This window comes from Idiotropiscis lumnitzeri, chromosome 11, assembly GCF_059441095.1.
Source record: "Idiotropiscis lumnitzeri isolate Australia: NSW breed Sydney's pygmy pipehorse chromosome 11, RoL_Ilum_1.0, whole genome shotgun sequence".
In the NCBI taxonomy this organism is placed as follows: domain Eukaryota; kingdom Metazoa; phylum Chordata; class Actinopteri; order Syngnathiformes; family Syngnathidae; genus Idiotropiscis; species Idiotropiscis lumnitzeri.
In genome coordinates this window covers 13,539,328-13,561,680 of record NC_142401.1, presented here as the reverse complement: position 1 = coordinate 13,561,680, position 22,353 = coordinate 13,539,328, and the positions used below count along the sequence as shown (strand labels likewise).

At 39.2% G+C, this 22,353-nt stretch overlaps 1 protein-coding gene across 1 annotated transcript; it reads right to left on the bottom strand.

Annotated features, from left to right (window-relative positions):
* Positions 1–1,135: 1,135 nt before the first annotated feature.
* On the bottom strand, positions 1,136–21,824 carry nckap1l (NCK associated protein 1 like). The gene is made up of 31 exons (XM_088309755.1): positions 21,653–21,824; positions 19,803–19,913; positions 19,629–19,721; positions 19,172–19,228; positions 18,196–18,338; positions 18,017–18,107; positions 17,029–17,166; positions 16,086–16,134; positions 15,839–15,995; positions 15,035–15,091; positions 14,867–14,963; positions 14,496–14,605; positions 14,218–14,350; positions 14,058–14,139; positions 13,544–13,602; positions 12,976–13,121; positions 12,772–12,904; positions 12,522–12,641; positions 12,305–12,444; positions 11,223–11,354; positions 10,190–10,408; positions 9,399–9,529; positions 8,025–8,122; positions 7,575–7,668; positions 7,187–7,269; positions 6,846–6,926; positions 5,590–5,683; positions 5,378–5,494; positions 3,455–3,564; positions 2,478–2,558; positions 1,136–1,478 (listed from the first exon to the last, which is right to left on the bottom strand). Exons 1-31 carry the CDS (start codon positions 21,740–21,742, stop codon positions 1,362–1,364), a joined length of 3,363 nt encoding a protein of 1,120 aa, XP_088165881.1. The 5' UTR covers positions 21,743–21,824; the 3' UTR covers positions 1,136–1,361.
* Positions 21,825–22,353: the final 529 nt, after the last annotated feature.

Here is a 22,353-nt window from a genome sequence, read left to right as displayed (position 1 = left end):
TTATGTGGAAGCTGCCCACCTCTCACCATCACAAATGTATCACAGATACAAAATGAACATATCACAACATGCCATTTGGCAAGCTTTAGTAGCAGTAAACAGTTAAGAGATGCAATTTGAAACAAAACAAAACAAAAAAAAAACAACCTGAAATAAATAATACCTAGTAAGCGCTCTTGTGCCATTGACGAGTGGACTCTGGTTTTAATCAGCTTAGCAGAGACAACTGAAACAGGCAGCGTTACTGCAATATGGAGGGCAACACAGAGATTTGGACACAGTGTAGCTTAATAATAACACAATAATAACACTTAGATAAAAAAAATGACTGCAGTTCCCACTACACTACTATTATAAACTATAATGAAAATATAACCAACTACGATAACTACTCTTACTACTACTACTGCTACGATTAGTATAACAGAAACAATATACATTGAAATTATATCAATTTATTGGACTTTGGTTGAAAATAAGACTTGAAGCTGGTTATTGACACTCCCAGTTATTGTGTCGTGTCAAACTAAACATAAAAGCAAGAAAATTACACAATAAAATTACCACATAGCTTTGCTTTCATAAAGTCAGTTTGGCTTAATGCTAAAAAAATAATACAAAACACCATAGATGTCGAACGGATAGCATTGGTGTCACGGCTTTGTAAAGGATTTGACCACGAACTGTGAAGCAACACATGTAGTCAGACAATATAACAATAGCACAGGCAAATATTTTTTTATCTTCTGCAAAGAATGTCTTATCTTTTGCTAGAATCTGACAGAATTATTAACATATAATTGTCGTCATCAATAATTGTTACAATCATAATTCTTTTGTCATCTTTCAACGCTAAATATTTGTCATAATCAACTAAATATTTATCAAAACTATAACTAACATTTATTTATTTAAAAATGCATATAATTGAATTTATTTTTACAAAATGTTACGATATTAATTTCACATCATCTGTTTCTAATATTAGTAATATTTATTGTTTACAGATTCTGCATTGAACCTCAAGTCTTTTTAGTTTGGTGAAAGTGGGCAGATGAAGTAGGCGGTAGGATGGCTGGAAACTGATGAGGAACACATGTTGACTCGGGGCCCAAGAAAAGGAAAACAAACTAAATATAATTAAGCTCTTTATTCATGGAAAGTTTGAAAGAATAATACACAAGGGCATCAACGACTTTCCAGTCTGAAAAGTGCAGCGTTTGCACTGAGAGCTTGTTACGGAATACACCTGAACTTCCCGAGGATTTAGTATAGACATTTTGCAAAATGGTGAACATAATCACACATCCTGTCATTTCAACTTATTTCCTATAAGTGTGACGGTGAATGTCGGTATGTTTTCACCCGAGGGTGATGATGACGGGCTTGTACACTTCTCTGTAGGCGTTCCGGAGCAGAACATACGGGAAACAGCTCTCCAGCATGTCTTGGCTCAAGAACGCAGACTCCTCCACAATCTAAATAATACAGTTGAAGGATCACATGTTAAGATGTCGGCGAGGATCAGCCCAATTTCCAATTTGCTGTATTGTTTGCATCAGGTCGGTTAGCCTTTTTTTTTTTTTTTTGTCATGTGTTGCAAATAGCAAGTTTGTTGAGGAAGTCACGAAGAATTGTACCTAACCGAGAGTCAGTTACACTTGCTAGAATTTAATGGTGATGGCATTTATTATTATTATTTTTTAAAAGCATTTCAAAGCTATTCTTGAACAAAATTACTCTAGTACCCTGCAGAATACAATTTGGAAATTAAATGTACAGTACTTAAAGGGAAGGTATTAATTCAGAAGAGGATATGTTCCCCCCAAAAAATCTGTAAATCCACTAATGCCGAAACTGTGAATGTATTAGGGTTCACTCACTTTACATTTATTTTTGTACGAAATGTCTGAAATTTAATTGAACACTGATGTATTTTATTTCTTCATAAAAATATGCTTTATTAGATTTTGATGTTTTTATATTTTCTTTGTAGTGTAATCAGTATAATTTGCCATAATAATGCAATTGACTTATGCCCAATTTCAAAGCACATACAGCACATATATTTCACATAAAACATTCTATACATGTTAGTTAACTGCTAGTTATCTTACATTTATAGCATTATAAAAATATTTCCCCATTGTGGTCACTAATAAAGGACATCTTTATCTTTATAAAATGAATAATTATTAAAGTTCTTCCCAAATATCAAAAACAAGGCAATTGATTTGAATTTAATCCTCCCAGCTCATTTTATAGAATTTTTTTAAACAGAACATAAGCCTAGCGCTTATTGAAATCTACTTTTTAAGTTTACAAACGGTCAAATTCTGGTCATTTTATTTGTGCTCGTTGGTTTGTGTTTGAGAATTGAAGCCCGATCAGCTAGGGGATTCAAACTTTCATTTCTCCACGTAATGAGCGTTCCAAACCGTACCGCAAAGCATTTAGAGGAAACGGTGTGAGTTTACCATGTGCAGAAGCAGGTAGATGGACTCTCTGTTTTTGCTCTCCACGTTTTGTCCCAGCTGAAGCAGGGCAGAGGACGCCAGCTGGGGATGGAAACAAACACATTCAAGCACGAGAACTTGTTCATTTGCCTCCTGATTTTGAGCAAGGTTTTACAGGTTTTGTTATTTCCCAGCTCTGTGTCAAACACAATTTTTTACAAATTATTTCCACACAAAATCCCCATTGATCTTGATCCAAAGCAGGAACTCGATTAATTTTCGAACAAATAAAAAGCGGTGTGATCAAATGGTTGGCATACTAGTTCGGACCTTTTGGACTGACCAAAATTCTGGTACGTTTAAACTGATCTTTTTAAAAGTACTTGAGTTTATTTTAAACGGTAGGGTGCCAGAGGTCAAAACAGTTTAAAGTCAAATTGGAGCAGCATTTTACTAAAACAAACTTTCCTATTTGTAATGTTGTCGAGGCAAGAATGCTAAATACCGTTTTTGAGTGATCATGCAAAAAAATGACCGGTTTCCAAATGCAGGCATGCCATTGCATTAATTCGAAGCCAATATTCAGAAAAATCTCGGGATTATCTGTGGCCCTAGAATCCCATTTTATTGGAAGTCAAAGTAAGAAGCTCTGTTGATTTTGAATGATCAATTAGTCACAAAACAAGCATGCGTCATAATACTCATGGCGTCGTCAAAGCAAGATTACTCTTGATCTTAAATCAAACTGAGAACTCTTGATTTTGAAAGATCAAGCACAAAATGTCTGACGTTTTTTCCAACTGCCCAGTCTCCTGAAAAGTGCCAGGGATTATTTGTGACTTCATCAAAGTCACACTACTTGTTGATTCACCAACCATCATTATACCGGCTGCAATTTCACAGATTTTCCACCCGGATAATTTGTGATTGGTTCCAAAAGCTAACTTGATTACAGATGGAAATTAAAAGCCCTTGGACAGGTTTTGTGCAGCACTGACCAGGAGAAACTCTTTGAGATGCTGCTCTATGTTCTTGTTCTGCACCGTCAACACGGCGGCAGCCACGTGGTTGATGGCCAGCGCCAAGCAGTGGATGTTGTTGTTGTGACCTGATGGAAACACGAATACAACACACACTAAAGTGACTGTGTGACAGTGTATGTGTGCGAGAGTGAGAGCAAACTTAATACGCACGTGACGTACAGTAAGCGAAACCCAAAAGAGGATGTTTTTGTGGGCCGTCAATTAGCGCTGCTCTGTTAACGATCCGTTAAGTTTAAGAGGAAGCATGCTTGCTCATTTCCTACCAGCTCTATCGCCTTCAGAGCTCGCCAATGGAAAGTGGAGGCAAAGTAGATAACGCGGCGCGCTTTGATAGTGCCATTAGCGCGGGCTCAATGGCAAATAGTTTGGGGTCAAGACGCGCCGGCATAGGCGACTGTATTGTTGCACGCCAGAAAACAAAAAGTCTCAACACTAAACACGTGTTTCGCATTAGGCTCAGACATACTTGAGAGTGGAAAGTATGACATGCTTGCTGTTCTCAGGGTGGGATGTCTTGTTTACGCACACACTCCAGGAACCAATATTATGTACACTCGAGTATTCAAGGCAGTGAGCCAGTAGGGGAAGTCTCAAAATTGCATTAAAAAAAAAAAAAATCAAGTGGTTCAGAAAACAAATGAATGAATAAACAAGTCGAAATATGGAGAGAATGAAGGAATTAAGTCACATTAAGAAGGATAAAAACTATAGTGCTCTCTGAAATTTTGTTGTAATTTATGAAAAAAAAAAAGAAGGCTACTTGTTTAAAGCAAGATTTCTTAAAGCAACACGGGAGCACTGAAAAGTGTTCATGTGACTGGATAGGAGTCTTGGTATTAGAAGGAAAAAAAGACACCACATTAAAAATGTGTTTTCTTATAAAATGTCTTCATCTTGTATTACCACAAAAAGAGATAAAGTATGATTAAAAGGGGAAAACTGTAATGTGAAAAAACAGTAATTTGACAAGATTTGTTTTGCATGTTAATGTATTTTTAAGAAAATAGTCATAAAAAAAACAGTTCATTGAAAAATTACAGTCAAAATATTGTTCTTAAGGTTACATCTTTTCAATAAGTTGAATAAAAATATCAAAAGTATTACAATTACCATATCAAAGTTGTACTTTGAAGAAAATGAAGTGATAATATAATGGGAACAAAAAAATATTGAAGTAAAATTTCAATAAAAATAAAACTTTTTGACATGTTACAATGTTAAGAGCAGTCCTAATTTGCCAAAAACATTTTGTAAGAACAAAATTGTAACGTGATCACTGTATATGTCAAAATATCAGATTAAAATCAAGACAATAAAGTAGCAATATTATAAGTTGGATTCTTTGTAGAATAATGTTGTTTTTATAGGAGAATAATTTTGTATTGATACAAGAATGTAGAAAAATGTAAAAAAACAATTATTACAGAAATATATTTTTAATCTATTTTGACAAAATGTTCATTTTTTCAATGGAGCTAAAAAAATATCTATGACATTTTTTTAAAAAGACAAAATGTACAAATGTATCATTTTTTTTATGTGGGAAAATGTCACAATATGTCCCTTTTTACATATAAAGTAACAAGATTTTTTTTTCGTTTTTATGAAATGTTCTTTTTTTTTATTTTAAAGTGGGAAAAAGTCATAATCTTTCCTTTAATATGAAGCTAAATAATATATCCCTACCCATAAGCCTCATGCTTGGAAATCACTCTCCGACCATGGTGGTTTCTGATATTTTATTGGGACATTAGCGATCAAGCATTTGATTCCTGGCTGACCTCAGATTGCTCATTATGACTGATGAATGTCATGTTGAGGGTTGTGTGAACACTTGATCTTGTCTGGGTGTCGCCATAAAATGTAACAAATGCCCACCTCCGTGCACTCGGCTGTAGCAAGAGTTGGGGTCCAGGGCCAAGCTCGGCAGGGACACGGCAATGAAGACCAGCAGCAAGCACGACAGCTTGTACTCCTCTTCTATGGACGTGTTGTCTACATATAAATATCATTTTGCTTTGTTTTTAGAAAACATTCATCAATTGAACAAAGTTGTGGTATCTTTCTATCAAGTATATTTCTACGGTCACCTGTCTGCATGCTTCTGATCGCGGAGACCAGCGCCGGGTCCACGTCACAGCATATTCCCGCGGCAGAGGCCAACTCGAACACGCTAAGTGTCACCTGGAAACACGTTTCTGCAGTGATTCTCAAAGTGCAGTATGGATGCCACTCGTGGTCAAATAATCAGTCTATGTACAGTTCAGTTGTATTTGACTTTGAAGGTAAATATATTTGCATTTAATCTTTAAGAACTGTTTATTTGCTTGTTTAATGTCTGTAATGATGATGGTAACCAAGAGCTAAATATGTTCTCTATAGGTCATAGGTCGCAGAAGTGAAAACAGGAAGAATACTTAACATAGGGAGTCTTTTCACGATTTGCAAAGTCACCTGTTTTTGTTTTTTTTTTTTATTTCTTTTTTGTCTGTGGAACCGTGACTACACGCTGAAAAAATCACAATCGAGACATTTGTAAATATTAAGTCATAATATTACAAGACAAAAGGTCTAATATAGCATGGTTAAAGTGAGAGGTTTGTTCCAAATAAAAAATAAATAAATCTGAGAAAATGTGGCAATTTTCAAAACAAGTTCCAATGTTACCAATTAGTTGGAATATATAACACACCGCTATGACATTTTAATTGGAAAAGAAAAAAACCTCATGCACCTGATTTATTGCATTATTATTTAGAATTTGTGGGGTTTGTGCACATTTCTCATATTGTTCATCTTGTAATTGGAACCGTACTGAGTCCACTGGATTTCTCTCAATAACCTAAACAAGTCGATCCAAACGAGTTTGACTGAAGCGAACTTAAGGGTGAACGCTGATGTTGCCCTACTTGCACTGACTTGGTGTTTCCACTGATGTGGTCTCTCACGGCGGGAGGAGGGTGGTGGGACGTGGCGGGATGTGGCGGGGTGGGGGGCTGCTGACGTCCTTGGGGTTATCCTGGTCTGAGCTGTGGCACGGCTGTCATGCCGCACTCAGGGGCCAGACGTAAGCAAAAGAGTGGGGGCTGTGGGCCTCGGCGTGTCATGTTCACATAAGAGTGCTCCGCCGGGAGATAAAGAATTTAATTTGGTCGGTAACGGCGGGCACACATTTTGTTGTTCCACTTCCATTAACGTCCTCACTGTCCTTTCTTTTAAAGAAACACAGCCCTTGCTTTATCATACTTTTTTCACGAAATTCACAGCGATAAATGTCATTACATGGTACACATGTTCCACTCTGGACTGTTTCCGTGACTAATGTGAGATCCCATATTGGTGGTACCTTGATGTCCGTGTCAGGTGAGACGCAGTCCTTCAGGCATTCGATGGGCCCCATTAGGAAAGGGCAATGCTTCTGCATCACCTGTAGTGCACATTCAGAGCCAAGTTAACAAATTATAATAAACAAAATACTTTCCTCCATTAACTCATTCACTACAAGACGTAAAAAAAAAATGTATCATTGACGTCTAAAGCCGTCAATGGTAGTAAGTGAGTTAAAGTAAGATCATGTAAAAAAAAAAATAATAATAATACACATTAGTTTCTGCATTTTGCTCAATATAGACATTATTTAACGCTTCTGCTGACTGGTGATGATCTTAACGTCTTTTTAAGAGTCACCTCTTTGAGGCTGTCCTGCGCCATGGATCTGAAGGACAGGATCACCCCAATGATGGTCATCCTCTTCAGCAGGTTTTCTCCACCTGGTGGTATTGAAACACACCTTGGCAAATGTGCTTTGTTTTTGAATGTAGCATGTGTTCAGATAAAAAGGTCTTTAGACTATGTGAAGCAGCATGTGACTCATTTCTCAAGGTTATCCTTGTGCACTCGGTTCCAAGTAAACAATCGTATATTTGTGGCCACGAGGCAGCTCCGTGTTTCAGTGCACTTCGGTGCTTGTAACTTTGTCCTTGTTTGAACCTCACAAACAAAGGGAGTGTGAGCCCACTTTGAGTCGGTGTCATGGCGATGTGTCCATATTCTTTTGTCCCACCAAATTGCTCACCTGTCAGCCTCTTTTTGAGATTGGCCATCTCCTCTGCCTTATCGAAGTTGTTCCTCATCTGCACCAGGACGTCCATGTTCTCCACCACCAGTTTCTAATGACAGGAGTAACAACGTGGATTGACATTGTTATTAATATGTGGCGCTCGGGCTTCTGTGTTTCCTCATATGCATTATGCTGCCCCCCAGTGGCCAAGGCCCACACTACACAAGGAGCAGCTCAGTGGCCATCGAATTATAACTGTTATCATAGTTGGTGTAAGCGCTTTGGAACACGTGTGGCAATTATTTATTTTTTTATTTTTACAAATCTAAAATGTTGGTCTCTTTGATGACGCGGTGTTGGTGGTTTGCCATTTTTGGGATATCCCTTAACAGTGATGATTTTGGAGATATGAGGATTCCGCTCGATGCCAGCTTTGCCAGTGTTACCGTGATTCCAATTGGGTACCTTGAGCTCGCTGACTTGCGAGGTGATGTGCCACATGAGGTTCTCGCTCAGGAACTTGATGCCGTAAGTGCCGAGCAACTCGGCCAGCGCTCGCAGCTCTGTTAACAACATCATCTTGTGTCACATTCACATCACGACACACCAATATAGATATTTGACAAAAGCACTTGTGTGTTTAACATTGGAGGAGGTGGTTCATGGACTGAGTGCCAATGAATCACTTAAGGTAGGCGCATACAGTACTGTAAGCACTGAAATATACACACAGTGAGGAGGAGTCTTGTGCTCGTGCGTGCGTGTGTATGTGGGTGTGTGTGTGTGTGGCTCAGGATGTAGGTGTGTTTGATGGTGGTTAATAGAGAGGTCATCCACTCCTGCAAGGCGGCTTGGAGGCGTTCTACAATAGTTGAGTGGATGGTGGCATATAATCATTGTGGAGTTAGTAGGTGGTCACTTAGTGGGTGAAAGGTTCTCCGTCTTCAAAACGGACTTTTGAATAATCCCCAATGTATCGCTATCCAGCTCAACATTTTCTTCTCTTTCTCACTGTGTTTAAATGAGCTTCAATGGAATTACAATGGAGTTTAAACTATAGCATGTGTTTTTATTTATATATGTATCCTCTATGAGCGGCACGGTGGTTGACTGGTTAGCACGATGGCCTCACAGTGCAAAGGTCGTGGGGTCAATTCGGGATCCGGTCTTCCTGTGTGGAGTTTGCATCTTCTTACCTGTCCCTATGTGGGTTTTCTCCGGGTGCTCCGGTTTCCTCCCACATTCCAAAAACATGCATGGTATATTGATTGGGCACTCTAAATTGGTCGAGACCTTGGACTACTGTGGAGGGAGTCTCAGAGTCTCCCTTGTCTTTACTTGAACCACTGAAAGTTGCAAAATTTGTTGCAAGTCGCTCATTGTTTTAAGTAGATGCCGGCAAAGTTGGAAAAGTTGCTATTTGACGGTCACTAAATTGGCAACACAGAGTGGCCTCTTAATTTGTTGCAACACCCTAGCTGCATCCTCTGTCGCCATGGTCACATAATCTGGACTTTCGGGATTTTCATGCTATAATTTGTTCACCTTTGCATATTTTGGCCGAAGAATGTACTTTGTATGAGACCTTTTATTTCGTTAGATAATTGTGAAAAAAGGCGCAACATGGCTCCTTAAACTTCAAAAATAGGATTGTGACAATTGGTGGTTTTTAACTACCGTTTCCGCTTTCATCGTAACCATGACAACTAAACCACAGTCTTGCCTAAAACATAAAAAGGTGTTGCAAATGTGGTCCACTTCCTATTTCTTCAAGTAATACGCATTCATCGCTCTGCATAATGATCGAGCTGAACATTGTGATTAAATTGCAAGGCTTACCTGATATGTCCGAGAACTCTTCAGCTCGGAAGGCGGGATCGTTGTCAGAAATTTGATTGACAAAACACTGCATGGCCGGACAGTGTACGACGAGGGAGTTGCTGGCCAGGCGTAGCAGACTCTCCAGGTACCTGCGGTGTGTAGTCCAAAATGAAGAACACTTAATTATCAGGGAGAATTATACAATTTCCTTTTTGAAGTCTTTTGTGTGGTAACAAACTTCAGAATTACGGTACCAAAAAAGGCCAAACTACACATACTGCAGTGTATTGACGGGTGATGTTCAACAATGTTAGTCAAATAAATATACAGTCAACTTGAAATGTATGGGAATAAATGTATACTCTTCAATAATTTACAAAATTTGGGGGGGGGGTGGCTTACTTTTACCAGAGTGAGGTCGTAACTCAAAAAAAGAAAGTGAAAATATCATGAGAAAAATTCTTTAGCTGTCAGAAAAAAAGCATAAAGATAGCAAAAGTAAAACTGCATTACTAAAAAAAGTAATAATTTCCCCCCAAAAATAATGAGAATAAAGAATAAAATTCCACTATGTGGGAAAAATAATTTTCAGACAATTAAGCAAAAAAGAATAACAATCCTGATGAAATAGTACAAGAAGGAAATTTAATGTATTAATTTTCATTGAATAAAGTATGACAAGATTAAAAGTAAAGAAAAAAAAATATGATTAAATTGCTAAAGTATAAATATGGCAATTTTATTAAGATTAAATAGTAAAAATACTTTTTTGTTGCTGTCTGTGATTGAGCGACCACGTTTGGACGTACCAGTTGGTGTAGAGGTTGGTGAGCGTGGGCGCCCCTCGGGCGTCGAGAGGCTGCGTCTGCTGCAGCAGCACGTTCTTCAGCAGCCGCGCCACGTCCACGTTGAGGTAGTTGGGAAGGTTCTGCAGGCTGGTGCCGTACGCCATTACCCCCGCTAGTAGCTCCGTGGGCCGGGCGATCTCCTGGGTGCTCTGGTTGTAATTAGCCATTCTCACGATGATCCTGGACAAATACGTTCAACCCACGTTACTGAGCACCTGGTGAGGGTGCGCGCACGGGGGCAGAAAATGTTTTAAATCATCGACCGCGGTGGCATTAGCAGGATGTGATTTGGTTTGACTCTTTGACCTAAGAAAAATCTTTATCTAAAATAATGGTTAGACTGTTCAAGCTCTATTTTTGATTCTCATCTTTTGAGGAAAGAAGTTTATAATCTTACTCGACTCAACTTGTTTTAATGACAAAAAAACTGAAACTATTTGGAGAAAATAAATGGGTATATTTTTTTCCAAGAGGAAAAATGATATTTTTCCTTCCTAAAAAAATATAGAAATAAAAGTTGTAGGTTATCAGAATTTTGTTTTCACCAATAGAAATATCTGCATGTTTTTCTGGTAGAATTCGCCCACAACTAGTTAAGAAACGTCTATATTTTCCTCACTCTGACTTTCTTTCCTTAACTGGCCCAGATTGATCTGTTTATTTTTAGCAAGAGGTGCAAATCACACTGAGCGTTCTGTTACGCGAGGGTGCTAATTTTAGGGTGACGGGGGAGATAATCATCAGCTCAATGGCGGGAGATTAAGCAGAGCGCGCGCACACGCAAAACATTAGGTTGCCCCGGTGCCAGGCGCTAATCTAAATAACATTTAGCACTGGAATGACGCAGAGCAAAGCAGTGTCTTGACTGATTGCCTCCAAGTGGCAACACGGAGATAGTAACAGGACACATAGAATCCCATTCAAATTCACTTAGGGGCACTTCAGCAAACCTTCAGGGCTCACATCCCCACCCCCACTTTCCCACTCGCCCTACTCGGAGAGGCGTGCCTCCAGATGAGCAGAGAGGAACTCGGTGGGAACGACGATGTGCTCGTAGACCAGCATGTTGCTGCACAGGCTGTATGCGGAGCAGATCTCAGTCAGCATCAGATGCATCTTGTCCATGCTGGGGGGGGGGGCAGAAAGAGAGCATGCAAGTGTTTAGGACAAATACTTGGGTGGGTGAACACATGAAGGTGACAAATATACTCGAGCAATATTAAAAGGAGGCAGGCAGGCACGGTCGTGTCTGTATGATGAAAAGAACATGAGTAAAAAAGTGCAAAATAATGTTGAAATGTTCCAAGAAAAATGCCGTGATATCAGATGGAAAGTCATCAATCCATCCATTATTTGAACCACTTTTAATTATTATATATCTATATATATAGTTATATATATCATTATGTTATTATATATGTGCAGAATTATCACTCCTCACGAGGGTCGCGGGGCGTGCTGGAGCCTATCCCAGCTATCTTCGAGCAGTAGGCGGGGGACACCCTGAACTGGTTGCCAGCCAATCGCAGGACACACAGAGACGAACAACCATCCGCGCTCACACTCATACCGAGGGGCAATTTAGAGTGTTCAGTCAATCTGCCATGCATGTTTTTGGAATGTGTGAGGAAACCGGAGTACCCGCAGAAAAACCCACACAGGCACGGGGAGAAAATGATGCAAACGCCACACGGGAAGGCCGGAGCCAGAATCGAACCCATGACCTTTGCACTGTGTGCTAACATGTTGCCGGCCATGGAAAGTCTTGTGAAAATTAAGTAAAGCATTACAATAATATGAATAATAAAATATTGTGAGGGAAAACTCAAGAGAATCAATTTATGATATTGCAAAAAACGGTTCCGTATATAATTGGAAAGTCAAAATATTTTAAGAATGGATCGTCAAAAAATCCAAATAAAATAAGTATGTCGTAGTATGAGAATACGTTGCTTCGAACAACACTCAAGTCAGAGTCCATATATTTGCAAACAGTGAGGGAGGAAAACGTCACAATAAGTCGACATTCAAAGTACTTTGTGCCGTAAAATGAAAATAGCGAAGAGAAAATCTGACTTGGTTGTTATGGTGCGGTCCTTTCTCAGACTTTCGGCTCCTGGTTTTTCCTTCTGGACTTCTCCTTTCTTGGGCATGGCTTTCTTTTGCTTCCTGTAGCGAGCTGCGCTGATCGCTTCAGAACACTGTTTGGGAAGCAACTAGAGGGGATCCGGGAGGAATTATATTTATTATATGTAGAATGTGATATACTACTTTATGTGTATTGGACTTGAACCTGGTCATTGAGTTTGCACTGCTCAGCACATATCTCCAACATGATAGTGCTGGCCTGCTTGGCGATTAGCTCGAGGAAGGTCACACACAAGTGTAGACTCCTTTTCTCTATCACCTTCTCCTGGGCAAAAAAAAAAAAAACAGTACTGGGTCAATATGATGTAGTCAATTATTTTTTACAGTGCGTACCATCTCAACAAATTTGAGCAAGTCAAGTGCGACTTGATGCAGGTGACGAAGTGAACACTGACCTCTTCAGGGCACAGAGGGTGTCCACACCAGTGAAAATTGGAGCAGACAGAAGGGAAGGCCATGAGGTATCTTTTCATGGTCATGTCATCGCTGCTCTGGCTAAACATCTTCTCAAACAGTCGCGGGTAGAAACTATTTAACGGATCAATGCTCACAGTCAGAGTAGAAAAGCAAACGACTGATTAATAAACAAGAAAACTGACCAGAGAATTGACACGTCCGACGTTTCCCGCAGGAGTTCTTCTGTCACGTCCACCATCTTGGTGTGGAACTGGATCATGTTCATCACTTTGGCCAAATCCGGGTAGTCCTTGATGAGCAGAGGGGCCTTGTTCACGCTCGTATAAGCCTACGACACGGAGAACGCAAAGATGTTGTTGTGATTACATTACAAGGTATGCGGTACTCACAAGAAGTTGAGGTTGTTTTGATTTTGCGTGACCATAAAATGCTCTACTATGACAAGCAGCCGAATAGCAAAATTCACATAATTGAGCCTTTTTCTAAGGCTGTCCATTTCTACGCCTTTCCAAGGCTTTCTGTAGCTCTTGCAACCCGCCGTAGCATCGTTACACGTACTCTGATTACATATTATTTTATTTTTTTTATTTGAGCAGAGAAGAAGACAATGCCTGTTTTGCAAGTTGGGCAAAAATATTATTATATTATTATTATTAGTTAGATTGCATTTTAGGTAGTTCTGAAATTTCACTCAAAAGCAGAATACAATGAACATTATGTGTGTAGTGTACAGTACGTGCCCGTGCATACCTGCAGTCGCATCCAATCCAATCTCACAGCCCTGAAATCGAACTCCTCTTTGTTCTCCACTGCAAACACGCAAATGAAAAGCATCAGAGCCATCCCAAGTGCAGCCCGACAACCTCTGCCCAGTGCGATGACTAGAGGAATTGCGTTATTTTTTTTAAAAATACGGTCAAATAAAATGTTCCTATTCTGTTGGCAGATAATCTTGCTACTTTTTTTTTTCTTAAATCTTCCAGTGGGCTCTTTGCAGTGTGTATTAAATACATGCAATTGAATAATTTCCTGCAGCAGACCTAATCTCTCGTAACACAGTTATCGGGGATGACTGACTAAGCGGTCAATACGCCTCAATGTAATAATATAACAAAAATAGATAACCGCTTGCCATTTTTTCCCCATTGCATAAATCATTGTCATGTCAATCATTCGCGTTTGTATGGCGAATTTGCGCCCCCTAGTGGAGTCCACCAGAAATATTTGATGGCCATTCAAACTAAGACTATTAGTGACTAATTACCTTGCTTCACTGACAGCACAGAAAGGCTTGAAACGAAAGAACTCAGCAGAACAGATTCCTCTTCTGGACACACATGCATGTTCTGCGGAGGAAAGTGACGATGAGGACGGTAACAAAAGAAGCAGTGAGTAGATGTGTAATGATGTGCACATTCACGGACCTGTATTGTGTCATTGAGAACTAAAGCATCAAACTGAGCCAGGTACTGGATATGGTAACGTTGCACAACGTAGCGGTATTTTCTTATAAGTCCTTTCAGTTTCTCCATGTGGAAGAGCAGCTCAGCCATTTGACTTGAAACACACCACATGACCTTTCATTTTAAACACCTCACGACAAATCTAGATCTCCGGAAACAATTATTATAATATTATATTAATATATTATTATTATAATATATTATATTAATATTTTTGGTTGAGATTTGTAACTACCTACCTGTCTATATAGTCCTCGGGTGTTTTTATTTTGGGCATGTTCTCGGAGTGTCGTACGAGCCACTGGATCTCGTCACGGGAGAAGGAGAGGGCCATGAAGACAAACAGCGCCTAGGGGGATTTTATTCAACACAAAAGACAATAAAATATTAAGGGATACTGTAGATTTCTGAAATCTCCATCGAAAATAAATACTTTGGACAATTCATGCTTCTAACTTAGTGGTAACAATTAGGCAAAAGCCCTTTTCTGTGCCAGCTTGAATGTTTCCCAACATAATTTCAGTCTCAGAATTTTAACCTCATCAGCCACTTTAAGGTTGAACTACACCTTACAGTAAGTCGTGGGCTAAATACAAATATTGCGTCTTACCTTTGGCCCCAGCAGTCCTGGTTCATCCTCCAGAACTGTTACCAACTCCTTCAAGGCTCCTCTGAGAAAGTGTCTTCTCTCCCGATGCAGAGCCCCACTGTTCATAACACAGTTCGAAGGTAACCATCCATATTTTTGGACATGACTGAATAAATTCAAAGGTCCTACCTGTTGGCTATGGCGTGATCACGGCACTCCTTGATGTCTGCAACTCGCTTGCTATATCTGATCAAGATGGAATTACTCTACTTGAAACAATCATGTAATTGAGGAGTCACGCGTGCTTTGACGTGTTAGTTTCATTTCTCCGTGACCACATGCATAAATCACAACACATGAGCTCAAATTTCACTGTTGAAATGTATGGAAATGAAATCCTTTATAGCCTCCCGACAAAACAAAAATAAAATCTTTTCTAATAAGAAAAATATCACTCTGTAATAACATGTTATAATAATACACAGTCATTATCCACACTGCTTATCCTCTACAGTGTCGCGGGAGGGTTCTGGAGCCTATCCCAGCTGACTACGGGCGAAAGCCGCACCACACCCTGAACAGGTCGCTAGCCAGTCACAGGGCGGACATAGACATTGCTACAGAGTGGAAACCGATCCCACGCTGCCCGCACACAAGTCAGGCGGGTGTACCACTACAACATCAGTGACATAATACACGATAATGAACATATTCAAATAGAATGCTGAGAATGAAATACTTTTTGACCTTTTTTTTTTAACTTAAATTCAATGAGCATTGTGCTGCTCCTTCTGATGTGCATGACTTGGCCACTTCACTGTACTTTCATCGGTGCCCTGCGTGTAAGAAGCCCTTCACATTTAACGATTATATCCATTAAAGCTACCGATTAAAATCACATAAAAGTTTACCAATCAATGTTAGTTTCATATTCTATCAGCGAGTATAAGGGAAGCACGTTTGTATATATTTGCCCAAGGGGAGCTTCCATACCCTTTGATGCTGTCAAAGAGGTCCTCCGAGACTTTGTGTATGCTGAGCAGCTCATCCCTGGTGACGGTGACGTAGAGGCCGCTCCGCAGAGCCATTTTCCACAGCTCCTGGGAGGACGGGTTGCTATTCAGGCTGCTGTGGCACAAGAGGAAGCCGACTGGGGAACAAAGAGTGGCGTGTTTGAACCAATTTCCCTCAAAACTCTTTTATATTTACCAAGAAAATGACACGAGGGATGAGCACTTACTGACGATCCAGCGCTCCATTACCTCCAAAGACAGATATTCACATGCCATCTGTAGGAGGGGAGAGCATCAGGCTTGTTAAATGCCAACTGTGATTGATTGCAATAGGCTTCCCTGCAATGTAATATGCACATGTGTTGTGCCATTTACTTCAATTTGGGGTAGTTCAACCCCAAAAACTTTTGCACACATTCTCTTTGCCAGATATTTTCAGAAGTGTCTTGTTTTTCTTTTTTTTTTTTTAATTAATTTATTTATTTTTTACTCTAAAGATAAAGAGTTGGTTGGAGGTCCATGTCGACAAGTAGTTCCCAACTTTCCAGGAGTGAAACATCACATATCTGATGGTAACAGCAAAACAAGATTTAATGACGTGTAAAGGACGAGCAATGCCCACAGCCACAGCTGGAAGTGGGGTGAACAATTTAGGCAGGATTGACATGAGTGGCGAAAATATGACAGGTTTATCTACCCAAATGAATACACAAAACTTTATAGAGAAATGGTGCATGAAGAAACAAGCTATTACCTCTGATTATATTTCAGTGCATTCTTTTTGGTAATGATTTGAATAGAGTGCATTATTACTATTATTATTATTATTTTACTATCGGATCCCATTGAAACCACCCAATCCCCAGGATTATCCCGGCTCATCTCGTTTGTTTTCCCTCCTTCAATAACTAGGAAGTAGCCTGCTAAATAACAGACAAACAAACAAACCCAAACGCAGGGATGTATTGTTTTGACATTTAGTTAAATTTCATTCATGATGCTTTACGGTATTCTTTTCTCTGCATGCATCAGTTTTTTGTGGCTACAGTGTTGACTTGCCGAATAGCTCCAGTTTTGTTTTCCCATGTGTCCAAAAGACATTCTCCAATGTTGCTGAGTTGTTAGTAGGAACGTTGGCAAATGTTAAATCGAAATAGGTGATAGATTTACAGTGTCACAGCAGGCCGGGTCCAACATGGTGGCTGAAGAATTGAGCAGGCTGAGCAACTGGGCACTCCGCCACTGCTCCACTGGCAGGTTCCTCCGCGGGTAGATCATCCTCAGAGACAGTAGGGCTGCCGTCACTGACTAGAGCCACAGACGAGACAATTATGAGCATCTCAAAAAATATTATACAGTGCACCCGCAGTATTTAATATTTGGTTCAAAAGTGCATTGGCGACTGTGGCTCTCCTTTCCACATGCATTGGCATTACAGTAAGTATACAGTGTCCAAGGACCGAGCAATGTTTATTTTAGTACGTAGACGTAAACGAAAGAAATATATAAAACTAAAATTGAAAAATCTGTTTCATTTACAACATAACATGAAAATACTTTTTCTGTTTTTGTCTTTTTCAATTAATTTAATACATGAGACTTTGGGATTTATTTCAAGTGTGTTTATTATTATAAAGGCATTATTATTCCGGTATCAAAGCATGGCCATAGTTGTGGTCCTTTTACTGTGTGTCTAGAAGCGACGTCATCTAGCGACAGACAATAAAAAAGCGCCACTTTTGGTGACGAGCTTGCATGTGTGTGTTTTTTTTTCTTTGTGGATCGGTATCTTTAAAATCTTTTAAAATAATACATTGCACTATATACTTATCGTGATATTGTTTTAAATCTTGCACTCAACAAATACTTAATAATTTTTAAAATAAAAATTAATACTAAAACTAATAAAAACTCAACTAAAACAAAGAATCTTATAAAAAAAACTAATAAAAATTTAATTATATGTTTGTGCGTAATTGACACCTCATCTTTAAAAGGTTTATAATTGACCTGAGATGTCAAAAGATGACTAAATGAACCTATTTAACTCGCCTTAACATTGTTCCTTAGGAATCGCAATGCCACAAGATGGTGCCAAATCAATACTATCATATCATCCACGACTTTGGCAGGAGCACACAAAGACAGTGACTGAAACCTTGGTATGAGGACCAAACTCCTCAGTGAGCTTCTTCCAGGGGTGCTCGTACTCCACAAACATTTGGCTGAGCCGCGGGTATGCGGGGTCACTGCGGGATGCAATGAGGCGTGTGAGTAGAAGATGAGGTCGGTGATGCTCTGTGATGATGTCTCATTGTAGATATTAAGTTGTCCTACCTGCTGCCTTTGGTCATCTCATGAGCGCAGTTGAACATACCAACAAGAGCCTTTTTCTCATCGATGCGCGCAAGCATGACGATAACCGAGGTGTATGTGATGATCAGGTCCAAGTAGCTCTTGGTCAAGTCAAAGTTTATGGCCTAGAATCCAAAATTGCAACCCATGTCAGTCTAAAGCAGGGGTGTCAAACTCTTTTTTGTGGACGGGCCACATCATAGTTACGGTTTCCACCCAGAGGGCCGTTATGACTGTGCACCTTACGTTATCACATACACACAACAAATTGATGGATAGCCACTTTTGAAATCAGAAGTAAGTCATTAATTGTTTGTTCAAACTATTCTTTAATATATTTTAAAAGGGGAGGATTGGTAACAAATAAATGGCAATATCTCATATCTCGATATTGTTAAAAGTCAAGAATATGTGCTAGAAACAGGAAATTGACACACATTATTTGCCCTCCGCGGGCCACATAAAATGAGGTCGCGGGCCAGATCTGGCCCCCGGGCCTTGAGTTTGACACCTGTGGTCTAAGGTGTAATGAAAAACGGGCCATATTAGATTATTTTCTCTCCCTTCCTTTCAAAATTACCCGAGGGCTGATTACCAGATTTTTGTAGATATTCTGAGTAGTACCCGATAGGCAAGAAGATTGGAATTTATTTGTGAATGATAATGAAACGAAATATTAATCACGAAATAAAAGTCTGTCTGTTTTTGGTTGTCACAATATTTTTTGCTGTAAAGTTTGTGTGTTCTTTTTAAACATTGCCATGAAAATATGTCAGCAAGGCTAAATTTAAAGTGCAGAATTGCCTTTCACAATTCAAATGTTGTGTAATAATAAAGATCATTTAATTTTGTCGTTAATGATGTTTACAATACGTGTGACTGAAACTGTGGGCAGTTAAGAGTGAATTTTCTTCCATGATCTGCTCAGACAAAAGTTGCGGCCACCAATTTTACTTACAATATCGAAGAAGCACTGGCTTGCATCAATGGTGTTCAGTAACTCGTAGACGTGGTCCTGAATCAGACAAATATTGGGGAAGAATTTGATTAAAACCAAACACGGATGCCCACAAAGCAATAACACCCACATCACTTGTCATTGACTTCCTTGCCACGCAGATGATTTCATCACCCAAAAAGAAATTGCAGGAATTCATCACCAGGAGTGAGTTATCATCATAAATGCAGACGATGCCTCGACCTCCATCATGTAAATGCTCGCCCAAGTATGCCGAAGTACACCTAACTAAACCCCAAGCAAATTTGAAAATCAACTATTTTCTATGTCAAACTAAACCACTCTATATGCAAATTTAGTCACCCATAAAGATTAGATGTGAGGAAACCCAGAGTAGGTCATAAAAATATAGTTGTCAAATCATAAATGTAATTTAATGAATTTAATTTGCAATTACCCTGAACTCGATGACATCCAGAAAGGAGTCATAGTAGCTTGTTGTGGCTTCCATCACTTCAGACTTCTGTCGCTGGATGCTGGTCAGACTTTGCTACGATGAGAAAATGATCATTTCTTATGAGCATAGTAATAACAGTGTCATAATGAGAAACGACAACAGCAGAATACTTACAACGGTTCCACGAAAGTCAATGTTCGGGAATTTCTTGTTAATATACTTAATGGCAGGTTCCATGGTCTTGTCTGTAAGGATGGGTGGCCGCTGCTTGACATCTGCACAGATCTGCATCACGTTGAAAAAAGAATATTTTACTTCATTATTAATTATCTAGGAAAATATACCTCATTAGCACAAATCTTTATCGTATGGCATCATGTCGGGATATAACCATCGAACAAATAATTGAACTTATTGTGACGGGCTGCATTATTTACACTAATGAATTTTACCAAACACATGCTGACATAAAGAGCTAAATGTATCGCGACTAATGAATAGCATGAATTTCATCAGTGTGGACTTCATCAGTTTATGCAGAACGTCGTTAGTTTTACGATACAATTTATGCGTAATGCCTGTTTGGCAGTTGCCTGAAAGTATTGTGTCCCCAGGGTTTTATACTTGCGATACCTTAAGCATGGAGCTAACTTTGCATTACTTCTGATTGAGAAACTTGTTTTGCAATGAGAATAATGATATTGACCATCTCGGGCAATGTTGGAAATAAATAAATAATAATAAATAATGATTCCGCCTCTCCCTTCTGGTAGCAACCCACAAGTGACCTTGAGCAAGATAGCGCAGCATCAGCATGTAAAATGACTGACATTCGAACTGACTGACGGAAAATAATCATTTAGCCACCTGCTTTTCAGCTAACAACCTTTCACTGAGCATTCTCTGTCAGGCCAGAACAAGACGACCTTGACTGAAGAGTTTGTTCAACAGAGAAGTACCTCTGTTTCATTCTGTAGTCGCCTCCTATCCTCATCTGCTAAAGAATCTTCCCATATCTATTTTTCTTTACTCTTCTCTCACAGAGCTCTTTCTTGCAGCCCACGAGACTGCTCTGTTACGCTTGTGTCTTGTTTGAATCTTCAATTATGAAAGAAATCCAAAAGCCAATTGTCCCAATTTTCCAGACTGCCTTGCCTAACTGCTAAAAAAAATCCCACAACAGAAGTCAGGCTAAAAATCAATCAAGTGGCAACATTCAGCGAGAAGGTTAATGTAATCTAAACATACATATATTTTTAAAAATGTAAAATTAGAAGCATGAATATGATTAATTTGAATCATTTCCTCAAAATACATACTGTTTCTCTATCGTGGTTAGAACCTCTGCCTCACAATTTTATCTGGTCTCAACTCCAGCACTGCCTGTGTGGAATTTACATGTTCCGACGATTGATTGGGGACCAGTCAAGGGTATACCCCACCTTTCACGCCAAAAGTCAGCTGGCATTAAAGAAGTCCATTGACGTGAATGTGCGTGTAATTTGTTGTTTGTGTACACCACAATTAACAGGCGACCATTCCAGGGTGTATCCCACATCTCTCGCCTAAAGTCAGCTGGGGTAGACTCCAGCTCACCTGCGACCCTAATGAGCGCAAGTCCTCTACAAAATGGACGAATGGATCTCATTTATTGGCTATGTTCGCCTTCTTTGACGGTTTCAGACGAACTGAAACTGGTGATGACTGACAGCTCGAGACCACTTCCTGCTTGCGCTTCCTCTTTGAGTGCAGTGAGGAAAGACAGCAAGTATACTAAAGACAACAAGTGGCAAATACTTTTTTATAGGTTCACTTGCAATGACCTCAAAAGTGTAGGATTCCATAAGTCATAAAATGATCTATTAGGAGGTATGCCCCCAGAAGTAAGAAGAAAAAAAATTAAATTTGACTTCATGTACCTAAGCGTTATTCCTGCATAATCTGTTTTGCATGTTGATTGTGAATGTGATTCAAGTTCCTTATTTCTAGTCTTTGGTTCAGACCCTTTTTAGTTCTGCGCTCACCTTTTTGATGTAATTCATGCGTATCAGTACCCCGTTCCCTCTCTCATTCAGGATGGTGAGCTTTTCCGCCAGTTTCTGATGGTTCTCCATGGTCCTCCTCAGCTTCACCAAGCCTCAGCCTTCGGTACGCAGGCCCTCGGAAACAAGCCAGTGCACCCGAGGTGTCAGCCCTGCCGATGGGTCACATGGGGCATGTGGTTATGGGTGGAGTTTGGACTCGTTGACTTGTTGGGGTGAGTTTTTTGCAATAATTCGTATCATGAAAGGATGTGTCAACAAGCAGATATAAGTAGATATTAATAGAGGAAATACACAAATATGCCTTGTCATGACTTGTACTTGAGCTTTTATCGTCCATACGGTTATATTAATACAATTTGAGTAAAATTGAAAATGTACGTAATCCATTTTATTTGAGTGTCCTTTAATTAGATGATATGTCATAATATTTTAACATAGTTTTCCACTTTATCAGAAATCCCTTGAATCAATAACTATGTTTCTGATCATTTTCTCTGCATCTGAAAAAAAAGACTGGACACATTTTTATTTCCATTTAACCACATTTTAGTCCTCGTCTTTTTTTTATTATTATTATCTCTATGTAATTAATAATACAATGAAAGAGTAAAATAAAATATTGTAGTTTAGATAATAAATAGAAATAAATTACACATAATATAAATAGTAATAAAAATATT

Bases quoted from the DNA above. Each gene is read 5' to 3' on its own strand.
- nckap1l (XM_088309755.1), bottom strand. From the start codon at position 21,742: ATGGAGAACCATCAGAAACTGGCGGAAAAGCTCACCATCCTGAATGAG. The intron at 19,722-19,802 runs GTAAGTATTCTG...TTCTCATCGTAG, and splicing joins TTGACTTTCGTGGAACCGTT to CAAAGTCTGACCAGCATCCA. The intron at 5,684-6,845 runs GTACCACCAATA...ACGTGTTTCCAG, and splicing joins CACCTGACACGGACATCAAG to GTGACACTTAGCGTGTTCGA.